The 20,600-nt window shown below is 41.7% G+C and overlaps 1 protein-coding gene across 1 annotated transcript in view; it reads right to left on the reverse strand.

The window, feature by feature from the left end:
* adamtsl2 (ADAMTS-like 2) overlaps positions 1-19,679 on the reverse strand; it is a 33,249-nt gene extending 13,570 nt beyond the window's left edge. Inside the window, exons 1-8 of the mRNA XM_039620343.1 lie at positions 19,380-19,679; positions 8,012-8,117; positions 5,685-5,827; positions 3,173-3,248; positions 2,817-2,919; positions 1,321-1,466; positions 307-430; positions 48-128 (exon numbers count right to left, since the gene is read on the reverse strand). Coding sequence (XP_039476277.1) covers positions 48-128; positions 307-430; positions 1,321-1,466; positions 2,817-2,919; positions 3,173-3,248; positions 5,685-5,827; positions 8,012-8,116 — 778 coding nt within the window. The 5' untranslated portion in view covers position 8,117; positions 19,380-19,679. The remainder of the gene's footprint in view (positions 1-47; positions 129-306; positions 431-1,320; positions 1,467-2,816; positions 2,920-3,172; positions 3,249-5,684; positions 5,828-8,011; positions 8,118-19,379) is intronic.
* Between the last annotated feature and the right edge of the window lie 921 nt (positions 19,680-20,600).

The following is a 20,600-nucleotide window of genomic DNA, read 5'->3' on the forward strand; positions in this document are numbered from 1 at the left end:
AATAATATATGTGTGTGTGTGTGTGTTTGGCGGGGGGGGGCATGTACCGAGAACATCAGCCAGTTTCTTCCTCTCGATGATCTGTATGTCCCAGGAGCCTTCAGGGATTTGAGTTATAAAAGAGTAACCTACATGACAGCAGAGAGAAAGTCATCAGCAACACGGCATGCTCTTTGTTTATTTATTGATTTGATCAACAGTAACGATAGATCGGTCAGTTTTTAATTCAGTGTCTGGTCCTGTCCTAGTTAGTCCTGTCCTAATAGTTTGTGAACATGCATTGGGTAACTGAACTGCGAGGTTTACCCAGAGTCGAGGGTCCTCGACGGAAGTTTCCCGTGACTCTGCTGCAGCTGCTGCCGTCACCCTGACAGACACCACACTTATCCAAAGTGTTGGAGGAGAACAGTACCCCATCACATCCAATTGGCTGAGCAGCAAGGCAAGATGTGGGAGTACAGAAGACAAAGAATCATACTAAACATGAGATAATAATTAGCTGGCTTAATACCACAATCGTTTTGGGAAGGATATCCAGAAGTATTTACTGTGCACAAAAGTATCATGTGTACAAATGGTACTTCTGAAAGATTTAGCTTCTTCATTGCTTCCTGACTTCTTCATGTTTGTTTTTTAATCTACACATTGTAACTCTTTCCAATTATTGTCTCAACCTTAATGAGAAAAAAACATAGTTCCTCATGTTGCATTGAAGGTGTCTGTATCTTTATTGTACTGCATCTAAACAATGTTTCAAAGCAATGTAAAACCTGTACTTCCTGAAGTGTCCACTTGAGGCTGGCTCCAAATGCCCACAGAGTCACATCTTAACATATCTAACTTTGGCTATGTAATTAGCACATTTATAGTCTGAAACAAAAAACAGTTTCAGTCTCTATAGCTAATTTCCGCCCTTCTGTTCTCTTCCGCTTATCCAGTGCAGGGTTACGAGGGCGCTAGGAACTATCCACACTGCCATAGAGCAAGAGGCAGGGTACACCCTGGCAATTTAACCTAACCCCACCTACATGCTTTTGGACTGTGGGAGGAGGCCAGAGTACGCAGAGAGAACCGACACAAACATGGGGAAATATGTAACCTCCACACAGAAAGGCCATGAACCCAGTACTCTCTTGGTGTAATGTTCATTATAGAGTGCAGAAACCAACAACTGACGTGATGCTACATCCTTTATATGCAGTCAGTCGACAGACACGTTTTGCAGTGTGGCTCGGCAATAAATACAAATAATGTTGTGTTAAATTTGATTGGGAGACATTAGCATTTAGTGATGCCAAATAAATGAGAAGCTGGACTCACCTCACACTTACCATCCACGCAGACACCGCGGTAGCTGCTGTACTTGCAGGACGTGCCGTCTCGTGCCGTCACCATCAGCTGCCTCTGGCCGTCGGTCGTGGTGCAGTGGAGGTCACAGGGGTTGCTGGAGATATGAACGTAGTCATCTGGAGACAAATGGTAGATGTTTTTCTCTGTTTTATAACCACTTAAATTCGCAAGGTCAAACTGTGTACTGCATATTCCTAATAACTTATGGCAATGTTATACAATTATTCTTTAGCCACAACTGTTCATTTCTTTACTACTGTACTCACACTGCATCATAGTGGTACAAATATATGCTGGTATATACCAGTATGATCTATATAAATAGTATACAACTATGACATGTAAACGGAAAACTGATCAGTATTCCGTTTACATGTCTCAGACTGCTTATTGTGGGTTTATTTTTGGGTTTTTGGGGGGGGGTTTTGGGTTTTTTTGTTTTTTGTTTTTTCTTCTTTCTTTTATTTTTTTTTGTTCTTCTGTTTTGTATAAAGGGAAAAATAATTTTTATTTTTTTTTTTTTAAAAAAAAAAAAAAAGAAAGAAACATCTCAAACTGTTTTCATTCTTGTTAATTTTGCTTCTACTTCCCAAGACTGCCTCAGTCCTGCTGCAGTAAGTCTGAGACTGTCTATCGCGTTACCCTCTGTTCCAATAAATTAGGCTGTGCCTGTTAGATGCTACATGGGCATTATAAAAGTAGCTTTTTTGAAGGAAATGCTAAAGCATCTCAAATGTGCACTATTTTTAAACACCACCAGAGGGCGATAGCTCAAGTTGCAAAAACACTACTGGTCCTATAGGAGTCTTTAGGAAAACGGCCCTTTGCTGGTGTTTCTGTAAACACTTTCCGGCTGAGTTTATGGGCTCAGTCACTCATTTCATGTCATATGAATAAAACATCAAGTCCATTTTATAAATCTTGGTCATTCTAGGTTTCAATATGCTCCACCCATAAATCACAACCAGGTTCAAGACACCAGAATGAAAACTGCGGTAATGTCACGTCTTTTTCAGTGTCTACTGGTCCCACCTCAGCTACAGTAACTGATCTGAGTTGGAGCTCTTGACCGCTCTTTCAGGAGCATTTTCATGGCTGGTGTGATGAATTTTCAGATGTGCTGCAGTTTCAGTGAAGAAATTCTGTGATTTTGTTTATTTAAATGCTTCGTAGCACTAATTGGCCAGTGTCTGTGTGACACTCCCATACAGTCTATGAATGCACTAACAAAGATAGCATTGACTAATGCCTTAGCACTTGACCTGGTCATCCACTATCAGCACATTAAAATCAAAGAGGCCAAGTCCATCTTTTATATACAGTTAAAACCACTTAATCAGAAGATATACAAAGTTTGTTATTTTGGTTTCTGGTTGTGTTGAAGACTAGCAGGTCATAGAGAAGAATTCCCTCATCACTGCACTATTTAAAGAGAGGCTGTCAAGGTTTTTTATTGGTGTTATTACCGGGATATAGAGGTTTCCACTGATAGTTCCTCCCATTATAACGTTGTGAGTTAAAGGACCAACACTGCTCCTCTCTGAAGCTCCTCCCAGTGGGAGGACATTCCTGCAGAGCAGAGACACAACACAGACCATTTAAAGAGGTTTGTTTCACACTTGTTAATATGTGGTTTTACGGTATGCTATACAAATAAATTCTTGTTAAGCCTTTATTTGTGCAGAGGTGGTTTCTGAGAGTACACTGTTGGGAACTCCACCCAGCTCCATGACAGCCATCCTGTTCAGTCAGCCAGTCAAATCCACCGTGTTTGTTTTAATAAAGGTGTGAGACAAAAATGAACTGGAAGTGTGTGACTCACTTTGGTGTTGCAGAGATGATATTTCTTAGCAGTTCCCGTACAGGTCATGTTGTCCTTCCCAGCAGCAGCTTTCTTTCTTTGGACCGAAAACAAACATTCAATGAAAAAAACAAGGCAATAAAAATCATACTGAGTAGAAAACACAGTAGAAATATATCAGCGTTGTTTATGTCTGTAGCTAAGCATAAAAAACAGTTTACCCCCAACTTATCACTCTACTGAGTGATATACCTACTATATAGTCTCTCTACAACTGAGAGGCTATATAGTAGGTAGCATTGAAACTGTTGACTGTCAGGTCCTACTCAGTATGAGTATTTGACATACACTTCATTGGGTACACCTTGCTGAAGAGGAGATTTTGGCCCATATTGACATGATGGCATCAAATAATAGCTTCATATTTGTTGGCAGCAAATCCAAGATGTGAATGTTTCATTCCGCCACATCTCAAATGTGCTCTATTGGAGTGAGATCTGGTGACTCTGGAAGTCATTTGAGTACAGTAAGCACATTTTCCTGTTCAGGAAACCAGTTTGAGATGATTTGAGCTTTGTGACATGCCAAGTTATCCTGCTGGAAGCAGGGATCAGAAGATGGGCACACTGTGGTTACAAAAGGATGGACAGAGTCAGCAACGACATTCACACTATAAGAGTTTAAATGATGCTTAGTTGATATTAAGGGGTATTAAGGGGAACAAACTATCCTGCACCACCACTAGCAGCCTGACTTACTACTAACAACAAGGCAGGATGGTTGAATGTTTCTGTGTTGGTTATGCCAAATTCTCACCCAAGCGCTCGAAAAACTGAACGTTTCTCTAGTTTCCTGTTGTTAGCTGACAGGAGTGGCACCTGGTGTGGTCTTCTGCTGCTGTAGGTCATCTGCTTCAAGGTGCAGCAAGTGTGCATTCAGAGATGCTCTTCTTCATAACTTGGTTGTGTTGAGTTACTGTTGCCCTACAGTCTGGCCATTCTCCTCTGACCTCTGGCATGAAGGAGACATTTTCAGCCAGAAGTTATAGTTATAGTAGGAAAAGTTCAAGTATCTCGGGGTCTTGTTCACAAGGAGAGGGGAGACAGGAGAAGGGAGCGGGAGATTGACAGAAGGATTGGTGCTACGGCTGCAGTGATGCGGACGCTGCACCGGTCCGTCGTGGTGAAGAGAGAGCTGAGTGTAAAAGCGAAGCTCTCAATTTACCTGTCGATCTACGTCGCTACCCTCACCTATGGTCACGAGCTGAGGGTAGTGACTGAAAGAATGGATATAAGCGGCAGAAATGGGCTTCCTCCGAAGGGTGGCTGGCCTCTCCCTTAGAGATAGGGTGAGAAGTTTGGCCATCTGGGAGGGGCTCAGAGTAGAGAGCCGCTCCTCCACATCGAAAGGAGCCAGTTGAGATGGGCATCTGGCAAGGATGCCTCCTGGGTGAGGTGTTCCCAGGTGTTCCATATCCCACCGGAAGGAGGCCCCGGGGCAGACCCAGGACATGCTGGAGAGATTATATCTCTCGGCTGGACAAGCTGGAGGAGGTGGCTGGGGAGACAGAGGTCTGGGCTTCTCTGCTTGGGCTGCTGCCCCCGCAACCCGGCCCCGGATAAGCGGAAGAAAATGGATGGATGGATGGATGGATGGATGGATGGATGGATGGAAGTTATAGTTTCTGTTTCCTCTTCTCAAATTTCCTACATTTTACTGTGAGCTCATTGAGTTAGAACATGCAAAACTGGCACACAATACTATTAATGTTTCTGCATGAATATGTACTTTAATGCTTTCCTGTTACTGCCATTAAAACACGATAGTCTAAAAATAAGTTGTGTATAATAGACTGTATTCAAGGGCTAATGTGTGTTCGAACTGGTTAACAGACACAATTACTCACTTGATATATCATTAAATATCACAGACGCTTTGAAATATAATAATATCAAGCTAGTTAACACGATGTGTGCTGCAGCCCGATGCTGCATCCTGAAACATAAGGACACATGTTTTTTCTTCCCTTCTCATTTCTGCCATATGGACATATAGCAGAAATGTATGTTTAAAACAGCTCAACAAAAATGTACAGTACAGTTATATGTTAATGTGTGATAACATGACTCTTGGAGATGTAGAAAGATGTAAGAAAGAGAGATCAGGTATTCTTTTCTAGGAGACTGTTAAGGAAAAAAAGATACATTTAAAGCTTTTTTAAAAGTTTTTTAGATTTTTATTTTTCACTTGCCAAATTTAACCTGTATGCTTGCTTTATAATGGCTAGGTACTGGAAAGCAATCATCTTATAGGACAGTCTGTCTACAAAGAAAATCAACTGGAGCTCACAGTAGAAAAATTTGGAAGTTTATTGAAGGCAAGTTAATTTCCCCTCTGCAGTGATATTAGGCTAAATCCCACTTTAACCGCTGATACCAGATAAAATACCAGAACACGAACAGTATTGAACAGGACTGGAGATGTGTCCATTTCTGGGATATTTTAGCTTGTCCTCTGGTGCAGACTGACTGACCTCTGTTTGAGGCAGTGACGCTCTTGTGACATCACTCCTCCTCCACAGGTACGAGTGCATGCTGTCCACTTGGCCCATTCCCCCCACCAGTACGTGGTCACCTCGAGCTGCTCCTCCAGACTGTTGGAGGCCACTCCGTCCTCCCACACACACACACACACACACACACACACACACACACACACACACTCACAAACTTTACTACATGTAAAAATAAACAAACACTGCTAAACCAGCCAATGTAGTAGTGGCTTTGTTTCGTGTTAATACTCTTAAAGATGCCATATGGTTTTTATTTTTAAAACAGTTTTATAAAGCAGCTGGCCGAGGTCTTCCTCAGTGCCATTTGGGTTCCTCTCCAGTGAACCAAAGATGGATTGTAGCCTTGATGAACTTGGCCTAGCAGTAGAATAACCTCGTCTCCCATTTACTACTATATACTCATATCTTCTGTAACTGTAAACTTTCAATTTGTAAATATTTGATCAGTTTCTTTGCAGCACAGGAAATCACATTATCAAGTTTATTTAAAACACGCAAATTTCGATCCATAAAAGGGGGTATTTAATTTGTTGCATTTAGCTCAGAATTGCAAATCACTGCAAATTCCTGATTGTACGGCTAATGCGCTAATAAGTTCCTAAACTTAACCATATTCTGGGCATCTGCCACTAGTGCTAGCACTCGCAGTGGAATATTGACACAAGCAAAAGTGGCAGAAAAAGCAGAAGCAGCATTAGCAGCTGTCATAGCGTTGATGCTAGTGGTACAAAAACAGAGTTAGCACAACAGCGTGCGTCACAGTCGAGCAGAATCACGCTAAATGATCGTCAGAGTGTTTTGTGCTGAGGCTTCGGCTCGTGAAGACGTTCAGCGTTTCACACATTCCTGATGTGCACCAGCAGCATTAACTGAGGCCGGTGGCTGTGTCGCCTTTTATTCAGACAGATTTATCAGAGTGACTGCTGGAATGTGCACTGAGCTCCTTGAAAAGGTGTGAGATGGAGCAGCTGTGGGAGGGAGAGAGAGTGAGAGACACTAGAAATACCAGACACTCAGCATAAGTGAGAGAGAATGGGAGATGGGCAAGAATCAGAGGTAGAGGGAGCTGGGAAGAGTCATTGATCGGTGGGCTTACAGATCAGTTTTACGGCCGTTCATCAAACTGCTTAAATTACTGAGTATTTGGTATTTTAGACTTTTATCTCTTTTAGTTTCAGCTCAGTTGGTTTAAATTGATTTATTTTGCCTTGTTGGTGCATTCTGTCACTCTTTAATTTTCGCTCTCAGAGAAAGAAGTGATATTTATCAGTCTGGCATCCTATTAAGATCAATTTAGTTTGGACATGCCATGAAAAGCGTAAGCTTTGTTCCATAATTAATTATTTCTAATATGAAGTACACGCCATAGATGGACCTAGCCACTGTGGTCATTTTGAAGCCTCTTTCATGGTTGCTATGTTGTTTCTTGAAGCTCAAAGTTACCATATTTGGACAGAGGCTGGAGTTATCAGTTCACCCCATAAAGCTTGATTAACAAGCTGTATTAAAAATTAGGAGAAACTTACTGGACAGTCTTTACCACACAGCATGTCCTTTTTAGTGACTCTTATTAGAGGAGGTTAGGCTACAGCTGCCTGTCTCAATCAAAACCATAATCTCAAGATTTAGATTTTTTTTAATTCACCCCTGTATAATTTTTATTAAGCTAAAAGTCATCGAGATCAAAGCTGTTCTTTGTAGCTGACCGTAAACATGCATTTCAGTGCTGCAAAGTTTTTCGTTTTAACATGGACATCTACAGCAACTGACTCGCATTTGAGCCACCCTCAAGTGGCCACTGGAGGTACTGCAGTTTGAACTAAAAGTTCAACTTTCTCATCTGCCTTAGAGATATCATATGACCATCTCATCATTCATCCTCAAACTGATTTTGCTTCCTATGTGTCAGGCTTATTGTTCAGCACATGTTGAAGGTTCTAAAGCACCAGATCCAACACATAAAATAATTTTTACTTGTTTTAACAGGTTTTAGTTACCACATCAAGACATGAGCGTTCTGTACAGTGATGTTTATTCACACTGAAGTATAAGTAATGTTTCTGAAGACAGAACATTTACTAGTTCTGGTTCTACAGCTTTGGAAGTACTGACAATCTTGCCTTCATATGCAGTGTTACAGTGCTCACTCAGTCACTGCAGCAGGGCTACGCTTCATCCATCTCTGAGAGTCCTAAAGTTCTTGTTAGAAAAAAATGTGCTTCAGTTTATCCGAGTGTAATGGTTCCCTGTAACAGAGGAAGAGTGTTTTCCTGTTTGCTGTGTACCTGCAGCCCCCTGGTGGACAGGTTCCCCAAACACATCGTCAACGTCAGGAAGCCCAGCAGAACCACGCCTGTCTCCCCACACTGCTCCCATGACCACACCCTCATCCTGATGAATGAGAGAGAGGAAAGGATAAAAGAAAGAAAAATAAGTTTTAAATGTCAACAATAATATCTTGAGGTTTATGAGACAGCAGCCCTGATGCTGTGATTAATGAAGGGTATTTGGGTAAAAACCTGTCTGTGGATGGAAGCAGCCAGAGATGTGTGTTTAACAAAGGTGGAAGAGTTTGAAGGGAAATCTCATGACCGCTAATGACTTCTTGTGGCCAACCACTTAGGCGAGCTATGGATGCTGAGACATGTGGGTGTTTTTTCACTCTAAATTGAGGCTTCTCAGCTTCCAGACTCTCAGAAGGGTTTGAAGTGGGACACATTTGTGGTCATAATATTTCCTTTCTGACTCTGCAGTGAAAGCCCTCACCTCTCACATCTGTAGTTGTTTAGCTGAACATAAGTGGTGCTGCTGTCTTTTACCTTTGCAGAGAGTGGAGGGTGTTTTACAAGAAATCACATTATTGCTGATCCAAGATTCAAGAGAGCACTGAAGCAATTACAGGAGTGGTGTCAAACAGCAGATACACAATAGACACGCAACAATGTGCAAAAGAGCACCACTGGCACTAAAATATTCTGTCAATCCTATTTTAAAAAGTGAAGATCTTGCAAAGATTTCATTGTGGCAGTCCTATTTGATGATTAGAAATATTTATGCCAATTCAAGAAATATGGTTACATAATGAAGCAGCTAAGGAGGTAAAAGGTCTTGGAGTTGATTCAAAATGTTGCATTTGCAAGGGTGATCTCAGTGCAAATAAAATCTTTTCCTTTAGTAGCACAAAAAAACAAAAGCAAAACATTAATAAGAAACAAATTCATCAGAGAGTTAAGCGAGGTCAAATCAGTAATTCTAGAATGACCTCTGTAATATAAAACTGCCTGGATGCAAACATAGATCAGCAGTAAAGGATGATCACGGGATCGTTTCCACTGTAGAGAAAAAATACGGTTACGATATCCAGCCAAGAGAATAACACACTTCAAGAGGAACACATATTATTATTTCAGTGTAACATGAAGTGTACAAGACGTCATGCAAAAGACAAAGGGGGCTCATCAAAAGTCACAAATCATTCATCGGCCTCAAGAACTGAAAGGGTTAGATTAGATTTTTTAACATAAAACAGCTACAAAAAAATCCCATCAGTTTTTTAATTACTTCATGATAATTTAGGTTAAATTAGAGCATTACGCAAGATGATTGTTACCACTGGAGAGGATTAACCTGTGCTGTCATCTTTCTTAAGATGTTTCAGGCTGTTTCCATAACTTTCTATAATTCCTATAGGACTCATTTTTTAATAAACTAAACAGAGTTAAAAGTTAACTGCCATTATTTTCTTAATTGCATTAAAGTATCTAAAAGATCATCTTCATCAGGTGAAGTCTGCTTTGAATAACCCAGTACGTTATGCACAGTCAGATTTCCGAGCACATCAGACAAATGCAGACAAAACAATGGCAAGTAAAGAGCATTTTCTCAGATAATGCACGCTGGTTTTGGTGTACCAGCTGTAGGTATCCAAATGTGTTGGCAGTCTGTGGAGACTAGCGTTGGCAGGTGGAGGGTGGCACAGACAGGCTGTTGAGAGGCCACAGGTGTGGGAGACGGGAGTTGGACAGCACAGAGGCCAATGTAAAACTTAAACAAGTCCCGATGTGCTGGAAGGATGAAGGTAAGTTTCCTAGGACTTTACACAGGTAGGTCTTTGTTCAGCTGTTCAGACTATAAGGAAATGTAGATGTCTGTATGTAGAGGCTAACATAAACATGTACAGACATACAGGAAAAGGAGGGTACTCAAAGGACTCTGCAGTTGTATATATGAGTTTGAGGAGTGTAAGAGTGAATACTTAATTGTTGAAAGGGACGCAGAAGAGGTAAATGCTCCTGTTTCAATGCACAGAAATTAATTTCTGCAACATATCCCAGTTTTCTTTTGTTCATTCGAACATTGCAGCCACATACCTTTAACTTAGCACTGTCTGCCGATTACTTTTATCATACCAAACTGTAGTGCTGTTTCAAGAGCAGATACATTTTATTTGTGGACTATCATCAATTAACTAAATTTTTCACAAGAAAAGATACAGGAGAATTTGGAGGAAGGATAGTTACATTAGGGGGAAAGCTGCAGAAAGGTGCGATGAAAAAACAAAACAGGAACTCCAGCAACACTTGAGGAAATAAGAACAACTTACAAGTCGTTCTTCTTTCCTCAAGTGTTGCTGGAGTTCCTGTTTTTTTAATTCTCTCATCTTCCCCATGCACCTTGGAAGCAGGTGAAGTTGTGCCAGGATTTTTTGCTGTGAAAGGTGCGATGAAGAAAGGGATTCAGCAAGCTGCCCATACCCGAGGCCTTGGAAACTGCCAAGCAAAGACTCACAGCCTTGACCAGTTGCTTGAGCAATACTGGAAGAGCAACTGGTAGAAGGACACAACACATGAGCCAGTAACCATAATAGTGGCAGACGTCCAAGAAAGGGTCTCCAGTATGAAGAACTGGACAGCACCACTGGCTGAAGAAGCTGACTGCACTCCATAAGCGTCTGGCAGCATAAATAAACCAGTTACTAATCAACGAGAGACACCTGGAATGGCTAACAGAACAGTCCAGATCCCCAAGGATCCCCACAAGGGACCGGTCCCATCCAACTATCAGCCAATAACCTGCTTCAGCCAAAACACCAGCTACTGGTAGACAGAACAGTCGCTCAAGATTGCAAGACTAGGCTCACTAGGCACACCACCTAGTGAGCCCACACATTGATCCTGGAATGCCTAGAGCTATACAAGATCAACATGACCCTAATGGCCTTCATCAGGAATTCAATGGGGATGTGGCGTACAACACTAGACAACTTCAAATCTATAGCACAAGTCACCATGTAGTGCAGGATCTACCAAGGAGATGCTCTGTCCCCACTGCTCTTCTCCAAAGCTCTGAACCCCCTCAGTGAGATCATTAACAAGACTGGCTACAGATACAAACTACGGAATAGAGCAATTACCAGCTACCTCCTCTACGTGGATGACATCAAGCTGCATGCCAAGAGTGAATGAGACATCAATTTACTCATCCACACCACTAGGATATACAGCAATGACATGGGAATGTCATTCGGATTGGAGAAGTGTAGTTGGATGATAACAAAGAGAGGGAGGGTAATCAGAACTCAGGAGATTGAACTACCAGAAGGGAAAATTGCAGACATCAAGGACTGCTACAAGTAGATGGGAACAGCATCAGCAGGTCCATGCATGGCATGTACCACCGTCAGATAGAAGAAGTGGCTGACATTGAGAAATCCTACCAGTTCCTGGACAAAGGCAGGGCATAAATAGAACTCCATAACCAAGTGGCTGGCATAGTATACAGGAACATGTGTGCCGTGTATGGCCTGTAAGTCTCCATGTCAAAATGGGACACATCCCTGAGGGTGGTTAAGAATGACTGAACTAAGATCCTGTGGGACTTCCACAGACAGACAAATTGTTGGCTAACCGAGCAGTGGTGGACAAGCAGAGGAAAACGGCCACACTGATAGATGTAGCTACACCAGGTAATAGCCACATCAGGAAGAAGAAGAAACATGCGAAGTTTTACAAGTACCAAGGGCTGAGACAGCTCAGATATAGAGATAAGGAGGGTAAAGGTAACAGTGGTCCCAGGTGGGGCCAGCCCAGCCCACAAGTGCCAAACTTAGCAAGTGTCTCCAGCAGATCCCAGGAGCGACATCTAAGATATCTGTCCAAAAGAGCGCACACTGAGGAACAGCAATGATGATGCGCAGGACCCTCAATCTCCCAGGCCTCTGATAGAGGACTCGAGCTTGAAGGATAAAGACCGCCCATGAGAGGGTGTGTGTAGAGATAAAAACATCGATAACCACAGTAGCCATAACATTTGATTTGTTTGTTATGTTGTTTTGACTTGTCAGTTTTGACGCAATCACCATGTTGGGTTAGGCTAGCAACATTGTTACCAGGTATAACACACAAACACCTACCTGCTGCGTAAAAGAGTAATAAAATACTGCCTGAAATACCTCACCTAGGAGGTGTTCAAGAGACAGACCAAATGAAGTGCCCAAACCACCTCCTTCACTTGTGGAGGAGCAGCAGCTCTATTCTGAGCTAGTCCTGAATCACTAAATTCCTCACCCTATTTCTAAGGCAATTCCACCCAGACTACAGAGGAAACTCATTTGTGCCTCTTGTGTGCAGGATCTCCACTTTTTTGGTAAATGACCTCAGCTCCAGTGGGGAAGTGAGGGTAGGAACATAGATTGCAGAGTAAATCAACAGCTTCACTTTCACGCTCAGGTTTCTCCTCACTACCAGACCGGCACAGCATTCACACCACTGTTGGCTCTATCCATCTGTTAGTCTGTCCTGTTCCACTCTGTCCTCATTTGTAAACAACACCTTCCTCGACTGAGCAGAAACTTATTCCCAACCAAGAGTAGGCAATCAACTCTTTTCCAGCTGGAGTCATGGCTTCAGACTTTTGAGATACTAGTTCTCATTCATATTCAGCTGCAAAAAAGTGAGGTGGAGATTGCTGGTCACTGAAGGCAAAAGGACGAGACCATCATCAAACTGACTAGCCATTGGAAATTTATATCCAGTCCAGTAAGACAGCTAAAATGGCAGAATTGGCGTAACTGTTACAACTGATTTAGTTAAAACCACACTTTCTTAAGCTTAGGCAGTGTTTCCAGCTGAAAATGCTTAAAGAATGATTCAAAAATAAAATAATACAAATGTATAAAATATAAATGTTTGATGGGTTCTAGTGCTTTGCTCCGCAAAACATATGTTTTTAAGCAAACGATTGTATGTACAAGTCTGCAAGCGATAGTGTTCAAATTCCTGCTGAAATTAAATGTTTTCTCTCCCTTAATTTAAAATCCTAAAATTATGTTTATTCCATAACAAATGATGCAAATATATGTTCATTTATTTTGAATTTTGAAATCTTGAAAATCTTGTTCCTTTTGAGGCTAAATTTCAGGGAAACAATGTGAATCCGCAGTAGCAGACGGAGTTGAATGAGCTCCGGAGACGCATATGCAGACGTATACGTTCATATACACATTGAGTTTCTAGGAAAGATCTCATAGTACATCCTGTCTCCTCAGGTCCAGTTAGGCAGCCTTGTTAAAATAAGCAAGCAGCTCGTCTCGCCCCTGTTTGCAGTCTGGCTTTCTCTGGCACTAAATATTGGTGACAGGTGTCTTAAAGCAGGCACAGCAGCACCTGGACTTCATTATCCAACCAGACGCAGCTGGAGCCCAGCCAGCTGCCAAACACACATACAGTCAGACACAGCCACACATGTGCATACACTCAGCCAGTGGCGTGACTCCGTACACACACACTTACACACATGCACATTGAGTATTGTGCACGTACAGGTATGCAGACATCATGGCATGAATGTACGCACTCAAACACACACAGTCAATCACTTTCTCCAACTCTCCTTCTTTGCTGCTTATGCAGCAAATGATTGGAGAGTTGCACAATGATATTAACCTACACCCAAGTGTATTTTAATTTCAACCCTAATTGCTCTTTTGAGAAAGTGAACTCGCCAACATGTCAAAAGTTGGTGCTACTTTGGATGGTCTGCTATTGTAATTATCATGGTGTCAGCTATTAGCCATATCTGACACTTGTTGAGGAAATCATTTCAACTGCTTTTCCGAAGTTTCCAAGTGTGGCCCACAGTTTTCGATGAGCCACATCTGGACTTAACAGACGGTGTTGAATCAGGGAGAGTTTGGCGGCTTTAACTTAGCCACAGGTACGCGTTATATCACTGCAGGCCCCACCTAATGACGTCTGGGCCACAACATTTGCCAGTCTAATAATTGAGCTGTCAGTGTCAAAAGTAGCCTAGACTAGCCCCAGATGTTTCTATTAGCTGAGGTCGATCTGGAAGACTACGCCAGCACGGACAGAGTGTGACGTTTACACAGGAGGGAGGACAGCCTTCAGGTCTCCAGGCGCTGCACGATTGACAAAGAGGCTGTTCATTCCCCAAATCATTTCGATTAAGTAACAATAAGGCATTGATGTTTTTACTTATTGATCTGTCTGTTCCTCCTCACACCTGCCCAGCCATCTAAAACACCACGTATTGGTAGTCAATGCTCAAAAACTCAAAAACGCTGAAAAAATATTATCTCTCACTGTTAAAAGATTTTATGTTTCTGTAATTCTTCATTATACAGTTGTGTGCAAAAGTTAAAAATGTATTCACAATGGTTTCATTAGCGACAGTATCCTCTTTTTTGTATCTTTCTTGGTCCATACTACAAGTATATTACGTGCAGAAATGTTACCCTAAAATTCAGTTTAAATACACTGTAAACTGCATCAAAAGTCATAGGCACTATTATAACTAAACACATCTGGTCCTGGTAGAAGGAATACCTTATACCTGGAGAGAAATAAACGTACACACACACACACACACACACACACACACACACACACACACACACACACACACACACACACACACACAATCCAGACACAGTCTTCCTTTTTCCTTCTTTCCTCCGCTGTCGTTTCCCAGGCGGCCAGGCATAAGACAAAAGTAAACAGTCCCTCATCCTCCCTGACTCTCCCTCCCTCAACCCTGAGCCGTCCCCACCCTGAAGGCCCCCTGGGGCCCCTCGCCTTGCCGTTTTGTTTATGTAGCACTGGCAGCCTCAGCAGATAGACAGACAGCAGTAGTCTGTCCCCTGAGAGGTTGGACTGAATAAGACTGGTCTGATATATCAAACAATATATCAGACCAATACTTGATTTTTATTATCTAATATTGGATGTTTTCCAGTCTCTGGTGGCCACATGTAATATGAATATAATGCTGAAAGTCTTCTAGTGGAGATGGATACAGTTATGCAGTTGGACAGAAAATAACTGAATAATTTACTACACATTGTTTACATTGTGTTTTAAAGGCATTCTTCTGTTAATACCAATGAGATATATGTTAGGCACTGGTGTTAGCAGGACTCTGTCTACGAGCTTCCATAAATGATAACCCTGTCTTCTGAAATACCGAATGAGCCTCTCGCCCAACAATCTCCCTCTCTACTTTTAGGATTAGATTTCAAACTTTCTTTTTGATAATGCTTATAGTTAGGATCAGATGACCTTAAAGTATCCTTTAGGTATTCTACTACAGCGCTGTGCAAATGCCTTGAGTCACCCTTCTTTTCTTTATATTTCGGTTCTTGAGCAATGGCTCTCCAGGCTTTCTGAAGGTTTTTCAAAGTTGTTCTTTGGACATTGTCTGCACTCTTTGTCAGCCCAGTTCTTGTTTCTGAACATCAGAGTAGACTCTTAACACTGACCCATGAAGGCACCTAACTCAAGGGATGAACCAGTGTCGGGTTCAAACTTGGCACAGTGTGCAGTGTGTCCTTAAAAAATGTGAGGAAACTGGATCAGAGGAGGACAAAATAAGATGTGGCAGGCATAAAAAAGCAAAAGCTAGCTTTAGCAGATAAACAGTATCTGAAAGTCACGTCCTTAATAAATAGGAAAAAAATACTGCAATCCAGTCATCAGTATGCATGAAGAGTGACGATCCCTGTCATCTGTAAAACACAGTGCAGGCTCTGCTATGGATGGGTGGCAAAAACGTTTCTCCCACTGAAAACACTACGTCCAGATGAACAGAATCTACTTTTTAGGTATTTCCTTACCTGGACGATTGAGCATACATAAACACAAGCTCTGTCATGGTTTGGGGTTACCTTTGGTGTTGGGGATTTTGTCCAAATTAATGGAATTATGAACAGAGAAAAGTACCATCAGATTTTGGTCCACCATGCAATATCATCTGGCTCCATTTTTCAGCATGACAATGATCCCAAACACCCTACCAATCCTGCAAAGTCATACTGAGACAGAAAAAAAAAACCCGAAGTGGAATCCTAGCAGCCATGGCTTGGCCTCCCCAGAGCCCAGATCCCAACATTATTGAAGCAGTGTGAGATCATCTTAACAGAGAATGGAACAAAAGAAAAAAAACATCCAAAGAAGAGTTTTGAATGTCCTTCAAGAAGCCTGGAGAACTATTCCTGTAGACTACTTAACGAGACTAATAGAGTTCAGGCTATATTGGAGAATAAAGGGGGTCATACTGAATATTGACATGCAAGCTCATTGTAATTGAAAACTCTGTTTTGCCTCTACACATACTGTACTGAAATTAGCTTTTGGCTCAGCCTACTGGTGGACTTGATGCAATGAGCACTTTTTCTCCGCTTGTATCATTCCTGATCTGTTTCTTTGCCATTATTGCCTGTCATCAGTTTATTTACCTCAGACTCCTGTAGTATGTATTTTGTCCTGTTTGTTCTTCATTGTTTCTGTATGCTCATCATTTCTCCCAAATCTTTCTGTTAAAAGGGAGTTTGTATTGGACTGTGTGATTGTTGGAGCTCGCTCTAATATCTGTGGGTACAATATAAAAAGATTTTTTTTTCGGTGGCAAATTGGAGCCTGGTATTTCTGATACTCCTTCATCTGCTTCCTAGAGCAGATGAAGGAGTATCAGAAATACTGATATCATGTTCCCATTGTCTGCAGTCATCAGCGCTGTGGGCTGCAGTGGAACTTCTCTTGGTATTTTACAATTCATTCTCACACAGCAAACTGCCATGAAAGGTGCCAGCCTGACCATCAGAATTCAGATTTCAGTGACTTGAAGCACCGAATGTGCGATTAACAGTTCATTCTCTCTGCTGAGTCTGGCAAATTTTGCAAGTATTGTGTTTTTTCCACAAGAAAACAAACACAACTTGTGAAAACTGTGGCGCACTTTACAGCTAACTCATAAGAGTTAACAGGATAATGCTTCTCCAAGATTTGAACCCAGAAAATTAGAGTTAATAGTAAATGCAATTTAGATGTAAACTGCATACTTTTGACATAAAAAGTCCAATGACACATAAGTGAGCAGAAAAATCCCAGTGTGTCATTGCTTCCCAAACCTCGGATAACGTCATGGAGGAGTATGGGGCGGTTGGGGATGTCTGCTTGTCTCCAGGAAGATTCATTCTTCTGCCTTTTACCCCTTGAGCCAAACTCTTTTCCTTTCTCAAGTGTGCATGCAAAGCTGAAACAGGATCCAGGCTCTTCCCTTGTATACAGAAAGGAAAAAAGCCACCAAGAGAGCCAACAATGATGGATAAGTGAGCAAAAGAAACAGAAAGGAGAGAAGACGCAAAGGATGAGTAAGCAAGGCAGTCTGAGAAGTTGAAGATGGGTCAGCAGAGTTCAGATGCCCCTGGGACAAACAGAGACTGGGTTAAATTGCTCACACTTGAACCCTGACCTATTTATTGATTCACTTTTCAGAGCTGGCTTTCCCAGGAAAAGGACCACGCTCAATTCATCTTTATTAGACTCACTCACAGTGAAAAGAAGCAGGTTTTTTGACTGTGCTCAAACCAATCAGTAATCCACTTTGACCACAAGGCATCTTGGACTAAATCTGTGGATTGATAATCATATTGGTGAAGTGCAACAGTGCTTTGTTCACGAACTAAAGGTGAATTCTGTTGTTATTGTGAGCAGTTACAATCTGTAAAAAAAAACAGCATATTTAACCTTATTAAGGGAACTCAACAATTGATTGAGTAATGCTAATCAGCAGCTCATTCATGTATTTATATATATATATATATATATACATACAGAACTGTGGATAACAGCCAACGAATCTGCATGTGGTTCACAGCAGGGAATGGTCCACTTCATACACATTTGCTCTACTAGCAATACTTGTTTTGGTTTCGGCAAGGGTGGAGCCTCGGTACAGCGTGCAGGAAGCAGGACACACAAACTGTGAATTCACTAGACAATTAACTTCTCTGTTTCTCTATGAGCTCAGTCCAATTTATTGTACGTGAACTTTTGCACTGTGGAGCTGGCTGATTACAGACCTCTTTCATCTATTTGAACTGTATTCTCATAATGACCCTACCAGAATATGTCATTCTTTGTGGACAGTTTCACTTTTATTTTGGACAGAATAGTAGAATAGACAGGAAAAGGGGGAGAGAGGGCAGAAGGAACTCAAACCCAGGCCTCCTGCAGTAGCTCTTAGAAATATAAGTCATCTACTCAGTCAGTGAGTTGCCTTTGTTTTTGAATGCGCTCAGCAATCAGAGGACCAACAAAGTAATAATTCTTCCCAACAAAAGTCATTTAAATTTTTCTAAAAAATTAGGTTTTTGGTTAAATTTGGAAACTTGTGCTAAGATCATCAGCAATGGTGACTTGTATTTTAGAGTTACACAAAGAAAGTATATTCTCAGAAATTACAAAATATCACCCTACTGTGTATTTTTGTTTAAGTACATGGCCAATAGGTTAAAAAAACTGTAGACACTGTCTAAACCTAACATTTAATAGATCAGTGGCAATTTGTTATGTGTTATGAGTTTAAACAATGAACTATTCCACACCTCTTCATCTACATTTTTTTAATGGCAAAACCATCAAGTCTGTGCTTTTTAGGCATTTTAAAGGCTGACACAGCAAAAAGCCTTGACATTTGACTTACTTTCTAAAGTGTTACTTTAATAATGACCTAAATGTAACTTTCCTAAACCATTAGGAGGACCTTTTGTGAGGGGAATGCAACAGGCAAGACGTGGGGAGATTTTATTCTTCTAATTCTCTACAGCAGTTTAGAGCCACAAGAGAGAGAGAAAACTACACTTTGACAAGTAGCACTGGCACGAATATTAGCCTCTACCTCACCAGTTTACACACACACATACACACACGCACACACATCTCCCAACAGCTGACAAGTTTCCAGACAGACTCGGGCCTCTCCAGGATCTCACACACAAACACACGCACACATGCATGCCTGCACAAAAACACACACTACTCTGAAGGAGAGTCAGCATTATTTTGTGGATTTGTTTTGGTCTGGTGCAAAGCACAAGTCTCATTGGCTCTGGTGTGCCTCGTAAACACACACAGACACACACATGCGCATGCACACTTAGGTGCACACACACATTGTACACAAAGAGCAGAGGCCAGAGGCAAACCAGCACATGCAGACATGCAAACAATCACACACAAAAACACACAGGATGGAAAACACACAACTCAGAAAAACTCTCACACAGTATAAACACACTCACACACACACAATCATGCACACATAGAAGGAGGTTGCAAATATTTACCCACTCACCTCGCCTGCAGCAGTCCAAGGGCGTCTCAGTCTGTGTTGAGGATGCCGATTAATGTGTGTATGTGTGCGTGTGTGTATGTGTGTGTATAGGTGTGTGTGTGTGAGTGTGTGTGTGTGTGTGTGTGTGTAGGGATGTGTAAGTGTGTGTCAGCCTGCCAGAGACAGTGGTGGTGTGTTGTGGTGTTTTGGTGAGAGCTGCTGTGGAGTGAAGAGTGGGAGAGACAGAGAAAAGGAGGAAGAAAGTGAGGAAGGAAGGGAGGGAGGTAAGGTGTGCTCTCCCTGCATCCCTCTTCCTCCTCCTTCTCCTCCTCCTTAGTTAGCAGGAGCAGCAAGAGTGGTAGCAAAGGGAGAAGGTGGGAGGATCAGTAAAGTTAAAAAAGAAAAAAAAACAGGAGCACCCCTGGTTTGGTGCTCTGGCTTCTTTCTGTTTTCTTCCTGAGTTTATTAGAATCTCAAGTCCAAAAACATACAAACAAAAACTTCATATGTTTATATTCCATCCAAATGTCCCTTAACTTCAGTCTGCCTCCATCTTTCCTTCAGAGACTGCCGTTGGGATGAAGCGTGTCACTCTGAGAGGCAGACAAATGATTTAACAAAGACACAGACAGACAGGAACTGCCCATTTCCCACAGTGCTCTCCTCCCCTGGGTCCTCTGCCCTCCATACTGAGCTGAAACTTCACTTTCCGGAAGTTCTCAATCATTTTCTTGTGTTGCACTGATATGGATTTTCTATGGAAGCAAAAATAGATGCTGATACACTTTTCTATGAGCACACACAGAGCAAGATGCGTCTGTCTTGCAGTTTAAGGACAGTTGTAATGTCCTGAAATACAATCACAAACTTCTCAAGGTGGATGCGATGAATTTATGATCGTTTTTTTCCATCTTGTGAGATGTGTCACTTCAAATTCAGTTACACTCAAGTTTTATATATACGTAAAAAGAAGGCGAAGACATTTAACAAGGTTTTTTTTCTCTTTCTACTGATAAATTCTATGACGTCAATTGATGGCAAATGGAAGCAACACAAAAACGTCAAGTTGCTTGTTTTTGTACCAACATTGAAAACCATCTAATCTTGCACTGATCCCTCACACGCCATCAAGAGCACAGACCCAACAGGGGCATACCAGCACATCTCTTGCAGATACCTTGGGTACTGTGGATCGTGGGGGGGATCTCTCAAGAAACAGGAAAGCTAAGTGTCTGGGTTAAC

Source organism: Oreochromis aureus, linkage group 12 (genome assembly GCF_013358895.1).
Source record: "Oreochromis aureus strain Israel breed Guangdong linkage group 12, ZZ_aureus, whole genome shotgun sequence".
In the NCBI taxonomy this organism is placed as follows: Eukaryota; Metazoa; Chordata; class Actinopteri; order Cichliformes; family Cichlidae; genus Oreochromis; species Oreochromis aureus.